Genomic DNA, 13,695 nt, shown 5'->3' with positions numbered 1-13,695 from the left:
AGCAATGCAGTCTGACATTTTGAGAGTCCATGATTTCTCTTATGGATGACAATTGCTTCCTCCAATCGGCATTTGGCGCAAGGAGCCATCTTTACTATAGTGAAGTCAGCAGCAGGTTCAGCTTGGCTAATCGTCACCCCCGCGGTGGTGTTTACTTTTAGTTTACCCCTCAGAGTGTGTTCGCTGATAGCAGCTCGCCCCTCATTTATCAAACGCGTCATAAAGAACCTCAAGGTGCTTCTGCCTGTTTGATAAAAATGCCAAAACACACTACCAGGAAATGTCGCTCAGTGTGTGTGTGTGTGTGCATATGTGTTTGTTCACCTATTTAATGCCATAGGCCAAAGAAAACACTTTAGATGCAGCTCAACTTTCCAGCTGCGGACAGAACTTATCATCATAATTGAATATATTTTTCATGCATCACTTTCACTATAGGCACACCTGTACATTCCAATGAGATTTAGTACAACAATCAATCATTAAGGGGTTGTGCTTTGCAGCGGCAAAGCTCACCCCAAACACATTATCTTATTACAGGTACATTTTTTACCATTGAATTTAATTATCAGACGCAGGGTTACCTAATGTTATATTGTACATACATCACACCAAAAACCGGTTAGAGAAAAAGAATCCAAGCATGTGAGTCATCTGTATCGGCATGTTCCCATGACTGTGTTCCTGTGGTAACACCTTTGAATTAATGCAATTATTTATGCAGCTTATAGTTGCTGTTGATGTTTAATAGGTAGCTGATTCATCATCAAATATTTGCATAAATTATAAACAAAAAAATGACTATTCTGTTGATACATCTCAAAGTAGTCAAGTGAATGATCGGGAAAAATACTGATATCATATTTTTTTGCTGATACCAAGCATAATCTTTGTCCGTCACTCAGACTTTTTGTAATTTCTTTTGCAGTGCTTTTGTACTTATCTGGTTTGTGTTTTCCTCTGTCGCTTTTAATATAAGTCAGATCAAATAAACCATTAATGCAATGAAGATACCGTAATGCATGTATTCCTTCAACAGTTCCATCCATGTGGTGGAAAGTATGAACTGCACGTAGGTCAGAATTCTCACTCCAGCGAATCATCATTGGCAACATTCACACCTTACCGCCCACTTTTGACAAACAGTTGACAAATGACAAAACTAGAGGCAAGATACATGGGCCAAACATAGCAAAGTGAATGTGGCCCACTTCCCAATGACTTTTGTAGCTCCGGTTCCCAATGAGTTCTAGAGCTGCGGGTCCCGGATCACCAAAATATAAAATCGTTCGCCAGTCTGAGTGCATGTGCCGATTTTGGTGAGATTCGGTGCACTTTTAGTACCCCTAACCAACGATCGAAACGGGACAGGATAGTTACAACATTCATTCATTTTGTACCGCTTATCCTCATAAGGGTCGCGGTCATGCTGGAACCTATCCCAGTTGTCTTCGGGCGAGAGGCGGTGGACTGGTCGCCAACCAATCACAGGGCACATATAGACAAACAACCATTCACACTCACATTCATACCTATGGATAATTTGGAGTCGCTAATTAACCTAGCATGTTTTTGGAATGTGGGAGGAAACCGGAGCACCCGGAGAAAACCCACACAGAGATGGCTGAGGGTGGAATTGAAATCGGGTCTCCGAGCTGTGAGGCCTGCGTGGTAACCACTCGACCACCGTGCAGCCTAATTACAAGGACCCAAATAAATACATATAAATATATAAAAAGTAATATCTGCTATGTTTAAGAAATGATCTAATGATGATGGTGCAGTGGGTTTTTCAATTCATCTCATGGTGTTGATGGACACTTTCACCTTTTGAGGTCCAGCGTTCAGTTATGGATTCAGTTATTTATTTTTTATGGGGCTGGAAGTTACAAGAGAGCAACCTGAGAGAACAGACTGGCTTGCACACACACACACACACACACACACACACACACACACACACACAAATACAGAGCTTTTACAGCTTTATTCTGTTTACGTTTGAAGCCATTAACGAATGTTTGTTACAGCAAAGTGGAGTACAAAGTTGCCATTTCCACCGGGCAGATCGTCTTGTCGGAGGTGACGTCCCTTACATGTGTCTCCGCGGTGACCTTTAACCTGGCGGAGAGGCACGGATGAATCTTGCTTCCATAGAAGGAGCAGCGGCGGAGGGACGATCCGTTTGGGGGTTTTGATTGAGACAAAGTAATTTAAACATACGAGGCGGGGATCTTTGGCGCTCACGTGAGGATGACTTTAAAAAAAAAAAAAAAAAAAAAGAAGTCAACACATTCCACAGAATATGGAATGAACATTAAAACGTCAGCGCCGTGACCTCGGCTTATTAACGGCGGGGAGGCATAAACATGGCAGCATGTCACCGAAAATTTCAGCCATGCATTCCAGAAAATTTTGCAAAAATAACGCTGCCTGTCTGACATGAGAGACTCAGAAACATTCATCAGGACATTCCTCCTTTTATTAGCTTGTGAGAGTGGACTTTTTTCTCTTTTTCTACCCTTACAGATGCATTTCTGTAAGTAAAATAACTGCCAAATATTGACTGCTCATTTTTTGGACATCTGGTGGGCAACATGCAAGTTGCGGGCCGTTATAGGGTCAGAGATGGTGTCTCCCAGAACCCCTATTGTGCACATTCATTCATTCATTTTCTACTGCTTTTTCCTCACGAGGGTCGCTGGGGGTGCTGGAGCCTATCCCAGCTGTCTTCGGGCGAGAGGCGGTGGTACACCCTGGACTGATCACCAGCCAATCACAGGGCACATATAGACAAACAACCATTCACACTCACATTCATACCTATGGACAATTTGGAGTCGCTAATTAACCTAGCATGTTTTTGGAATGTGGGAGGAAACCGGAGTACCCGGAGAAAACCCACGCATGCACGGGGAGAACATGCAAACTCCACACAGAGATGGCCGAGGGTGGTACATTATAATAATACTAATACTATAATAATACTACATAATAATAATACATTAAGAGTTTTCGCGGGGACCTTGAAATCCCAAGAAATGCAGCTGAATAGGTGCAGATACTGGAAGAACCAGAAAGCCAGACAAACAACCATTCACATTCATTGGAGTCGCCAATTAATTTAGCATGTTTTTGGAATGTGCGAGGAAACCGGAGTACCCGGAGAAAACCCACGCTTGCACGGGGAGAATATGCAAACTCCACACATAGCCGAGGGTGGAATTGAACCCTGGTCTCCTAGCTGTGAGGTCTGCGTGCTAACCACTAGCTGTGCACATTATTCAACATAATAGCTGCCATATTTCACATACAACAACTTAGCATTAAGGAGTAGGACAGGAGGACCCAAACGTTGACGGACAGAGCTCCGTTGCTTTATATTAAGATGTGTAGCGAAGCCTGTTTGTTTTATGATTCTGACCTCTGAAGTGGTGTGCATACGCAGGGAGTGAGTCAGAGACGGAATGTCCTCGAGGAAGACGTTTTTTCTTCATGATGTCATGAAACTCTGGAATTTCAAATGCAAAAAGTGAAGCAAATAAGTGAGGGAGATGATAGATTTTTCTCACGGCTAGTACTCAAAAGCAGGCTCCAGGGACACGTACGATGTTAAAGCGTCATTTAAAAGTCAATGATGTGTCATGTGGGATTTTTAAACCCAAAACAGTTCTATTTTTGGAATAAAACATGGAGAAAAAAAAAATACCACCAAATTTGGAGATACCTGTGTTCAGCACCTCGCGACTACAATTTTTCATAGCACACTCTCACTCCTTCTACTCACCCAGCAGAGACGCCTAAGCCTAAGTTCTTGGATAAACTCCCCTGCGAAAGTTATTTGTTGTGTTTTTTCCCTCACGGGGGCAGTTTATCTTCCTCCGTCCCAGCTGGAGCTGAGTTATGGCGGCAAGTAGCGGCCGCTCGGGCAGCTGGTGGGAGTTTGACCGCTGATGGATGGAAGCTGAGGATGAGAGCGAATGAGGTGAAAGGAGGAGTTTTTCTGCACAAAATTGTTTTAGGCTGACGAGAAGAAGTGTGATGACCGCTTCCATAAAAGCATCGGAGATAAATGATCCATGATTGCGAGGTCACCGCGGTTCATTCGTGTTTGAGTGTAAGGGGCATGTCAACGGGACGTCATGAGATGGCACATAAATAGCCAGGCGCTATTAGGCGGCCATTGAGTGCCGTCTGCTTACGTAATTGCACAGCCTGGTGGAATGACAAGTTACAGATAATGAATCCACCGTTTTAGAAAGAACCACTGAAACAATCCTGGGAAATATGAAGAAGCCACGGACGCTTGCTGTTTTTATTGTCGGGATAGCGGTTGCAGCTATTTTAATATTGTGTGTATATTATATGAGGATCAACCCCGCATTTCCCACATTACTACTAACCTTAATTCATTCATTCATTTTCTACCGCTTTTTCCTCACAAGGGTCGCAGGAGGTGCTGGAGCCTATCCCAGCTGTCTTGGAGCGAGAGGCGGGGTACACCCTGGACTGGTCGCCAGCCAATCACAGTGCACATATAGACAAACAACCATTCACACTCACATTCATACCTATGGACAATTTGGAGTCGCCAATTAACCTAGCATGTTTTTGGAATGTGGGAGGAAACCGGAGTACCCGGAGAAAACCCACGCATGCACGGGGAGAACATGCAAACTCCACACAGGTGGAATTGAACCCTGGTCTCCTAGCTGTGAGGTCTGCGCGCTAACCACTTGTCCACCGTGCAGCTTAATTTACATTCATTCAGTCATTCATTTTATACCGCTTTTTTTTCCTCACGAGGGTCGCCGGGGTGCTGGAGCCTATCCCAGCTGTCTTCAGGCAAGAGGCGGGTACACCCTGGACTGGTGGCCAGCCAATCACAGGGCACATATAGACAAACAACCATTCACACTCACATTCATACCTATGGACAATTTGGAGTCGCCAATTAACCTAGCATGTTTTTGGAATGTGGGAGGAAACCGGAGAACACGCAAACTCCACATAGAGATGCCCGAGGGTGGAATTGAACCCTGGTCTCCTAGCTGTGAGGTCTGCACGCTAACCACTTGACCATGGTGCAGCTTAATTTACATTAATTCATTCATTCATTTTCTACCGCTTTTTCCTCACGCGGGTTGCAAGGGTGCTGGAGCCTATCCCAGCTGTCTTCGGGCAAGAGGCGGGGTACACCCTGGACTGGTGGCCAGCCAATCACAGGGCACATATAGACAAACAACCATTCACACTCACATTCATACCTATGGACAATTTGGAGTCGCTAATTAACCTGGCATGTTTTTGGAATGTGGGAGGAAACCGGAGAACATGTAAACTCCACATAGAGATAGCCGAGGGTGGAATTGAACCCTGGTCTCCTAGCTGTGAGGTCTGCACGCTAACCACTTGACCATGGTGCAGCTTAATTTACATGAATTCATTCATTCATTTTCTACCGCTTTTTTCTCACGCGGGTTGCAAGGGTGCTGGAGCCTATCCCAGCTGTCTTCGGGCAAGAGGCGGGGTACACCCTGGAGGACTGGTCGCCAGCCAATCACAGGGCACATATAGACAAACAACCATTCACACTCACATTCATACCTATGGACAATTTGGAGTCGCTAATTAACCTAGCATGTTTTTGGAATGTGGGAGGAAACCGGAGAACATGCAAACTCCACATAGAGATAGCCGAGGGTGGAATTGAACCCTGGTCTCCTAGCTGTGAGGTCTGCACGCTAACCACTTTTCCACTGTGCAGCTTAATTTACATTCAATTTAAAAAAAAATATTTCAGGCTTGGTAATATATGGAGGCAGGCAAAAATGATGAAGTTAATTTTTATGTATTATGTGATTCATGAATGTATTTATTATTCAATTTCAAAATCACATTCATGACAGTCAAACTGCAACACATATGAATCTCATCTATAACGTGTTGATGTGTGTTTTACACCCAAGCACTGCGTCTAGTGGAGGAGTTATGTCTCCGAGCAGGGCTAGAACCAATTTAGTCACTGATTACATAAAAGTGACGCTGTGAGGAATCCAGCAATAGTTCACCTGCCTCTGCAGTTCAGAACGTGACCCGACTCCACACACACACACACACACACACACAAAAGGGAGGAATTGACTTTACTCGCTAACTGAGCCGTAACACAATAACAGCCCGGGAATGTATTTTTAAAACCGATGGACAATTTATTTGATCAGACTGACTCTTTTAGGTTGAGTTGTGATGATTATAATAATGGTGATGATGAGCAGCAGGTGGAGGAGGTCGAATGAAAGAAAGAATGAAGTCCAGCTGGAGTCTGACTGACTGTCATGATTGAACAACAGGACGTAGCCGTGGGCTTGTTTTTCTGCAAAAGATGGCACATACCATATACACAGCATCGACTAGCCTTCTGTCTCCTCCGAGAAGCAATGACATGAAGAAAAAAAAACGTGTCAACGGCACAAGGAAAAGCAACACATGGATTGCGTTACATTTACTGAGTCAGCTTTGTTAGACCTGGAACCTGCTGTGTTATTTTTTTTTTGGAATGCGCCATTTACTTTTCATGTAAAGTGCTTGAAAATCCCTGCCTGTAAAACGTTAACCATCAGTGTGTTTTTTTTTTTCTACCTGCCTCAAAGTCCAGCATATTGTATGTCCATCTATCCATTTTCCACACGGGTATGCTGGAGCCTATCCCAGCTGTCTTTATTTAACATGAATGTATTTAAGGGGTGTGTATATTTGCACGTACGGTATCTACAATCAAAATGTATTTTGGTTTGTTTGTAACTAGATTTGACAATTAAAGTGTGCTTATCAAGTGAGATCCAGTTCATAAATTACTACAATATGCACTTTGCACATTTGGACAATATGCAAAAGCAAGAAGAAGGGAGTGAGACAAAAAAAAAGAAAATTTGGAGCTTGTAATTATTCATTCAATCATTCATTTTATACTGATTTTTCCTCACGAGGGTCGCGGGGGTGCTGGAGCCTATCCCAGCTGTCTTCGAGCGAGAGGCGGGGTACACCCTGGACTGGTCGCCAGCCAATCACAGGGCACATATAGACAAACAACCATTCACACTCACATTCATACCTATGGACAATTTGGAGTCGCAAATTAACCTAGCATGTTTTTTGGGAGGAAACTGGAGTACCCGGAGAAAACCCACGCATGCACGGGGAGAACATGCAAACTCCACACAGAGATGGCCGAGGGTGGAATTGAACCCTGGTCTCCTAGCTGTGAGGTCTGCGCGCTAACCACTAGTACAAACGCCAAACTTTACCTCCAGAACAACAGGCTTTAATTATCTCACAATAATCCCTAATAAATAAACGCGAGCTACTGTGTCTGCAGTAACCCCATGCAAGCTGAAACTCACTTCCTGTCCACCTGCTACTCAGCTCCCCAAGTGAACATATTTATTATTTAAGTCTTATTTATGCCTTTAATCGCTAATAATCTTATTATGTCAGCTATATTGGGTAATATGAGTGTAAATGTGATTATAGGGGTGTTATGTCATATCTAGAGGGCTCTTGAAGGTTGTCAACCTGTTTTTATGCTCTAACTAGGAAAATATTTCATTTCGAAATAATTCACAGGAATTAATTTAAGTAAATAAATCGAACCCAGGTCTTCCTGATCTCCTGATTATCTTCCAACAGTTTTCACGTCTTGTCAAAGCATCTTCCTGCTGGAAAATGTTGAGTTGACTTGTGAGGCTTGTGCTGGACCTATAAATGCATCAAGTTTCCATTTAAAAAATGAATTATTTAGGGGGGAAAATCTGCAAATAAGCAAGGGATGTACTGTACTGCACAAATAACAGTGCACTGAACCTGGGGGAGGGGGGGCAATTGTAGCCTGCAGCATATGTTTTTTGACCTAAAGCATCCTTTGATTTTTCTGTACTCAGCCCCCAGCGGAAAAAATTTGGACATCAGAATGTTCTGACTTCCTTACTAATTAAAAGTGTCTCACTTTGCCGTGTACTTGATGTTCTTCTTTTATTATTCATCATACCGCGCTGAACAGTCAGTACAGTGCAGTCCATTTCTGCCTTTATCGCTTCCATTTTATTGCTCCTCTTTGGTATTACTGGTACCCTCGTGGCATCGCCATTAGAAACAATAACAAATGTCCCTCCTTGCGCCATTCACACATGCCTGTTTCCATGGCATCCACTGATATAAAACTTGTCCTCTGTCTGTCCTCCTCCATTTATCTGCCTCCTGTTCTCCCTCTAACCACCATCTGCCATCCCTTCTTCTTGTCTCTTTATTAGGATACCATGTCGCATCCACTTCAGCCCAAATTAGCATCCCCGCTAACAACATGGCGGGCCACGCACACCTGCTGGCACTGCTAACGGTGTAATGCTAATTACACGGGGGCGGGCGGGCGGACAAAAGAGCAGAAGTGCACTTGTTAACGCTGAGTGTTTCCTGCCAACAGCGACGCTGATCAGTATTCAGCTCATCAACATGATGCGAGGCACTCAACAACACTCCCAAATGATCATCCAAGAGATCTTATCACTTTTGCATAAAAAACTTCATTACTCACTATTAAATTTGCTCTGAGGATGGGGCAAAGTCATGAAAATAGGATTTAGTAGTCATTTAAGATTCACAGCATGTACAGCGGTGGCAAAAAGTGTTTGCCCCGCTTCCTGATTTGTCACACTTACATTTTCATTCATTCACCTTCGGGCGAGAGGCGGGGTATACCCTGGACTGGTCGCCAGCCAATCACAGGGCACATATGTATAGACAAACAACCATTCACACTCACATTCATACCTATGGACAATTTGGAGTCGCTAATTAACCTAGCATGTTTTTGGAGAAAACCGGAGTACCCGGACAAAACCCACGTGTGCACGGGAGAACATGCAAACTCCACACAGAGATGCCCGAGGGTGGAATCGAACTTGCTGTGAGGCCTAACCACTCGAACACTGTGCAGCCCACTTAAATATTTCAGCTCAACAAGTTTAAATATTAGTAAATGGTCCTGTGTGGAAAAAGTGATTTTACAGCCAAAACAAAATGACCACAAGAACGCGAGAAACGATTCCATGAGGTCACAAAAGACCCCACAACAACATCCTTCAACTTCAAGCTCCCACCCCATTGCACCCCACCCCATCGTCTCAAAACATGATCTCGGAGAAAATACTCTGCGGTCTGACAAGAGAAAACTTGTGTGTCCCATTACATGTGGTGTAAAAGTAGCGCTACATTTCGTACTAATGGAAAAATATTGTGGTGGTAGTGTGATAGTCTGGGGTTGTTTTGCTGCTTCAGGACCTGGAAGATTTGCAGCGATAAATGATCTGTCTACCCAAAAATCCTGAAGGAGAATGTCCATCTGAATCCCATTGAAATGTTGTGGTATGACCTCCAAAGAGGAGTCGGTCGAACAACAATGGCTTTTTAACATTTTTTGCTAAGGGTGGCCCAACCAGTTATTAGGTTTGGTTACTTTTTATTATTATTATTTTATTATTATTTATTAGGTTACTTTTTCCATGCGGGGCCTTCACTGTCAAACAAGATCCATGCATTCTTCTGCCTTCAATTTACATGATTATGGTTCTTGTTCACAGTGAGATTAAGCTGTACTGTTTTTATCATTTTGTCCCCCTCATAGAGCTAAATATATACAAACATATGTCAAATGTAACAATAAACCTTCATCACAACCTCTGTTGTCGAGCCGCTGATGGAACGGCATACGTGCGGGCATCGATCACCTCTTCCTCAGCGGGGGCTTTGTTCCTCCTTGTCGCTGATGTTTATTTTTCTGGCTGATGTCATGGCAGCGACATCATGTTCTGTGACACAAATTAGGCTAGAGTGTTGTTTTGTATTCACCAACACAGACACACACCCACAGACGCACACGGATTTCCTGGAGGCTTTAACCTAAATTGTGTATATTTATGTCACTTTTATTGAATGCTCAACATGAATGTTCCTAAAGAGGAATGGTGAGTTGAACGCATTCCTTTCTATTTGATTTGTTTTTCATATTCTTCTCACCAGCGAACCAGTTCAGACTCAATCACGGGCACTGGTTGCAAGCCGGTAAACTCAAACCGCTCCTTACAACAAACTAATGTTAGCCACTTTGGTCACTAGGTGGCAGTAACACAAAACCTTGAGATATTACCTTACACCAGGGGTCTCAAACTCAATTTACCTGGGGGGCACTGGAGCTAGGGTCTGATAAAACATTCCACTGTTCTCAAATATCTTACTTTTTATTTTTCTACACAAAATAAGATGAAAAATAAATAAACAAATCAAGAATAAAGACAATCAATCAATCAGTAATAAATAAATAAATATAATAATAAAACGGCAAATAATAAAAACTTAAGAAACCACATATAGTTGGTGGGTAGACAAATGATTTTTTTCAGATTAAAATGAACAAAGCATTATTAGAGCCCTGTAGACATGACAAAACACGACTATAGTCACATTTATACTCTTTTTATTTACAACATATTGCGCAACTGCAGGGTCTTGAGACACATGCTAACTCGCAAACTAGAGAGCTAGCGACCTAAACGGTAGCCTTCAAGTTATTTCCTTTAAACTTAAATAGCCAAAAACTTACCACTTCCACACTGATAGGGAGGATAACTATTAACAGTTATTTAACCTTTAACATGAACATTAATCAAACGTAATAATTTTTTCTGGGTACATGATACCATACAGCATCCATATCAAACTTGCGCATTAAACTTTCATATCAAGGCAGGGGCATCAAACTAGTGTCCTGCGGGCCACATTTGCGTGTTTGAGACCCCTGCCTTACACTATATCACCATAACAATGCATTACAGAGTGAAAAGAAGATCTCCTCCCATTCAATGTGGAAGTGGTAAGTTTTTCGCTTCTTTAATGTAGAATAAATAAATTCGAAGCAAACTGCTTTGCTAGCTAGCGGCCACCCGGAGTCCCTGCATCACTTGTGTTTCAATGTGGTGCAAACTATGAATAACCGGTGTGAAAATATTGCTATAGGGGTGCTTATTTCATGCCTAAAGGGCTCTAATAATGTATTCTGTATTTAGAAAGTCATAAAGAGGTTGCTATGCTTTAACTACAAAAGTAGTTCATTTATTAATATTCAATTCTATACACGGCAGAAAAACAAACAGTCCGCTTGAATAAGCAAAGCAGTATTTGCATTTCCAATTTAAGAAATCTAATTAGACAGGAATGGAGCCCAACATGAGAATAGCAGACCTTCCACCTCTCAAATGTTTTCACAGTAGCTCTGGATGATAATTAAGTAAAGCCAGGAGAAACGAAAGCGACTTTTCATGACATCTCTGCCACTGAAATGTTTTTTTTTTTTTACTTGGTTTGGCAACAGAACCAGTTTCTAAAAATATGAGATTGAATGGAAAAGGGAAGTAGCAACACGGAGTCGTCTTCTTGGTTCTTCCTGCAGTCCGGTCGTCTGTCTCTGTCATGGAAAGACATCAGTGAAGATGCTGCTGCTCCGTCTGTATGTCTTTACCTGTGCTGCTGTCATCACAGGTGAGTCCAACCTAAAAAGGTACATTTAGGAGGCATCTGATTCATCCAATAGGTGGTTTGAAATAGGTTTGAAATAGACTGCAAATGAAATGGTTTTGGCTATAGCTTTCATTTAATTTCATTATTTGTTTTTTACTTTCCCATATTTACTATATATTCCCCATGGCAATTCATATTTTATGTTGTTTACTTAAGTATTTTTAAATCATTTAAATTCTATTATTAATAGTAGCAGTAGCAGTATTCCAATCCAATTTAATCAACTTTATTTCTATAACACATTTTACAAACAAGGAGTGCTGCACAACTTAGTAAGGACAATAAATAGTAAAACCTCCACTACTACAACAAAAAAAAGCTGTCCAATAAAAACACAGTCATCCATCTTTGAATTCTGTGCCGTCACTCTATATTGTTTTTTCAAAAATACATTAAAAATAACCTATTATGTTCATTTTCATTGAGGTGTGGACTCTTATAGAGCTGCTATACACAATAACCCGCACGGAAAGCTTTCTAGAGCTTCCAGAATCTGCACCTATTTCAGCTGTATTTCCACAACAATCTGTTTTAATTCATACTTCCAGCCACACCCACTCCACTGTGATTGGTCACACTCCTAAAAAGCTGCAGATAACTTCCAGACTACTGCTGAACCCACTTTTATGAATTTCTTGTAACTAAAAATATGTCATTGTGAACCGTTATCTTCTTTTCTGTGTCAACATCCGTGGTCCGTGTGTCAGCGGGTACCATGGAGGCGGTGGTGGGCATGGCCGGGAGGAGAGTGGCATTGCCATGCCGCGTGGAGGCGGCCAACCAGAACGACGTGCATGTGTGTTGGGGGAGAGGTGAGCCGTCGCTGTTCTCCTGCCACAACATGCTAGTCAACACAGTGGGCCAGCAGGTGGAATACAAGACCTCGTACAGGTAAAGGACTACAAGTTCCCAGAACTGGTTTCGGTTGATTTGAATCCAGTTGAGTGTCGGGCTGAGTGCACTTCACTGAGTGCACTGGATGGAACTCTAAAATAATGTTTGCAGAAACATTTATTACCCACAATGACTTTGTACGGCGTTTCTGCGTGTGGTTACCATGGTTACCATGCTCCTCCTCCTGCATTGCAGATACTCCGTGTCATCGTTTTCTTCGAGCGCCATCCCCTATCTCTGGATCTTTAACGTGCGGCCTTCAGACTCCGGTTACTACCACTGCAGGGTCCAGCTGCCGGGACTCTTCAATGACAAAACATTCACCGTCCTCCTCATTGTCATTAAACGTCAGCGTCACTTCATTTTCCCGCCATTTGTAGCTCATCTTGACTGTTAGCGCTCAATATTCTCTTTGCTCCTTCAGAATCCGGCAACCTGAACACACCGCAGACAACAAAAAGTAAGACTACAAACAGAAGGTCACTTCCTGAAATCAAACACTCACTTATCGGGGCTCATTTTTGACAGGAAGTGATGTCACAAAGGGCGTGACGCAGCAGATAGGATGTGACATCTCAACAGAAGATACAACTGCACCCCTAGTGGCACGAGTTCGAGTACGGTGTTCATTGCAGCATTTCATTGTTTTTCCATATTTGACCAAACCTTTTCGGTTCTCTAAGTCGTCTGTCCAGCAGAACAATGTCAACGATCTGAAAATGTTCCTCGGACACACACTCCGCATCGCCTTCATCATCTTCATACCTGCCGTCATACTGACTGCTGCTTACAGTCGGTACACACACAATCACAATCCTCTACTTGTACGTCACCGCTATTAAGTGTTTGTCTTACATTCACAGGAATCTGGAGGTCTAATCAGAAACTATGGACTGACAGCAGCATGGACCAATCAGAAAAAGAAGAAGAGGAGGTATATCTGTGAACCAAAGTAAATGAATAAACAATTTCCAATCTTGTGCTTCCTTCTTTTTCATTATTTTCCACTGGAAAATATGGATTTGTGTTTTTATTTAGGGTGTGTGTAATAATATTCATTCATTCATTTTCTACCGCTTGGACTGGTCGCCAGCCAATCACAGGGCACATATAGACAAACAACCATTCACACTCACACCTGTGGACAATTTGGAGTCGCCAATTAACCTAGCA

At 42.6% G+C, this 13,695-nt stretch overlaps 1 protein-coding gene and 1 long non-coding RNA gene across 3 annotated transcripts; one reads left to right on the top strand and one right to left on the bottom strand.

Moving 5' to 3' along the window:
* Positions 1 to 1,995: 1,995 nt before the first annotated feature.
* LOC144894573 (uncharacterized) lies at positions 1,996 to 4,206 on the bottom strand. Its single transcript, XR_013625203.1, has 3 exons — positions 3,788 to 4,206; positions 3,425 to 3,511; positions 1,996 to 2,121 (listed from the first exon to the last, which is right to left on the bottom strand). It is a non-coding gene; the product is annotated as an uncharacterized LOC144894573 (long non-coding RNA).
* A 7,223-nt stretch (positions 4,207 to 11,429) lies between these two features.
* LOC131138347 (hepatitis A virus cellular receptor 1 homolog) lies at positions 11,430 to 13,502 on the top strand. Of its 2 annotated transcripts, none has more exons than XM_078787763.1 (7): positions 11,430 to 11,589; positions 12,336 to 12,519; positions 12,718 to 12,869; positions 12,947 to 12,982; positions 13,051 to 13,139; positions 13,206 to 13,318; positions 13,386 to 13,436. In XM_078787763.1, the coding sequence occupies exons 1-7, from the start codon at positions 11,541 to 11,543 to the stop codon at positions 13,399 to 13,401; spliced, it is 639 nt and encodes a 212-aa protein (XP_078643889.1). In that variant the 5' UTR covers positions 11,430 to 11,540; the 3' UTR covers positions 13,402 to 13,436. The 2 variants fall into 2 exon arrangements, with proteins under 2 accessions (XP_078643889.1, XP_078643888.1); XM_078787762.1 differs by having other exon boundaries at positions 11,433 to 11,589; positions 13,206 to 13,314; positions 13,386 to 13,502.
* The last annotated feature ends 193 nt before the right edge of the window (positions 13,503 to 13,695 follow it).

Source organism: Doryrhamphus excisus, linkage group LG21, assembly GCF_037039965.1.
Source record: "Doryrhamphus excisus strain RoL-2023G ecotype Guam linkage group LG21, RoL_Dexc_Guam_v1.1, whole genome shotgun sequence".
NCBI classification, from domain to species: domain Eukaryota; kingdom Metazoa; phylum Chordata; class Actinopteri; order Syngnathiformes; family Syngnathidae; genus Doryrhamphus; species Doryrhamphus excisus.
The sequence above is the reverse complement of the archived record's forward strand: the minus strand, read 5'-3'. Positions and strand labels throughout refer to the sequence as shown.

Coding starts and splice junctions, on each gene's coding strand:
- LOC131138347 (XM_078787762.1), top strand. CDS start 11,541: ATGCTGCTGCTCCGTCTGTATGTCTTTACCTGTGCTGCTGTCATCACA. Junction 13,140..13,205: donor CCCTAGTGGCACGAGTTCGA/GTACGGTGTTCA, acceptor CGGTTCTCTAAG/TCGTCTGTCCAGCAGAACAA. Junction 13,315..13,385: donor CATACTGACTGCTGCTTACA/GTCGGTACACAC, acceptor TTACATTCACAG/GAATCTGGAGGTCTAATCAG.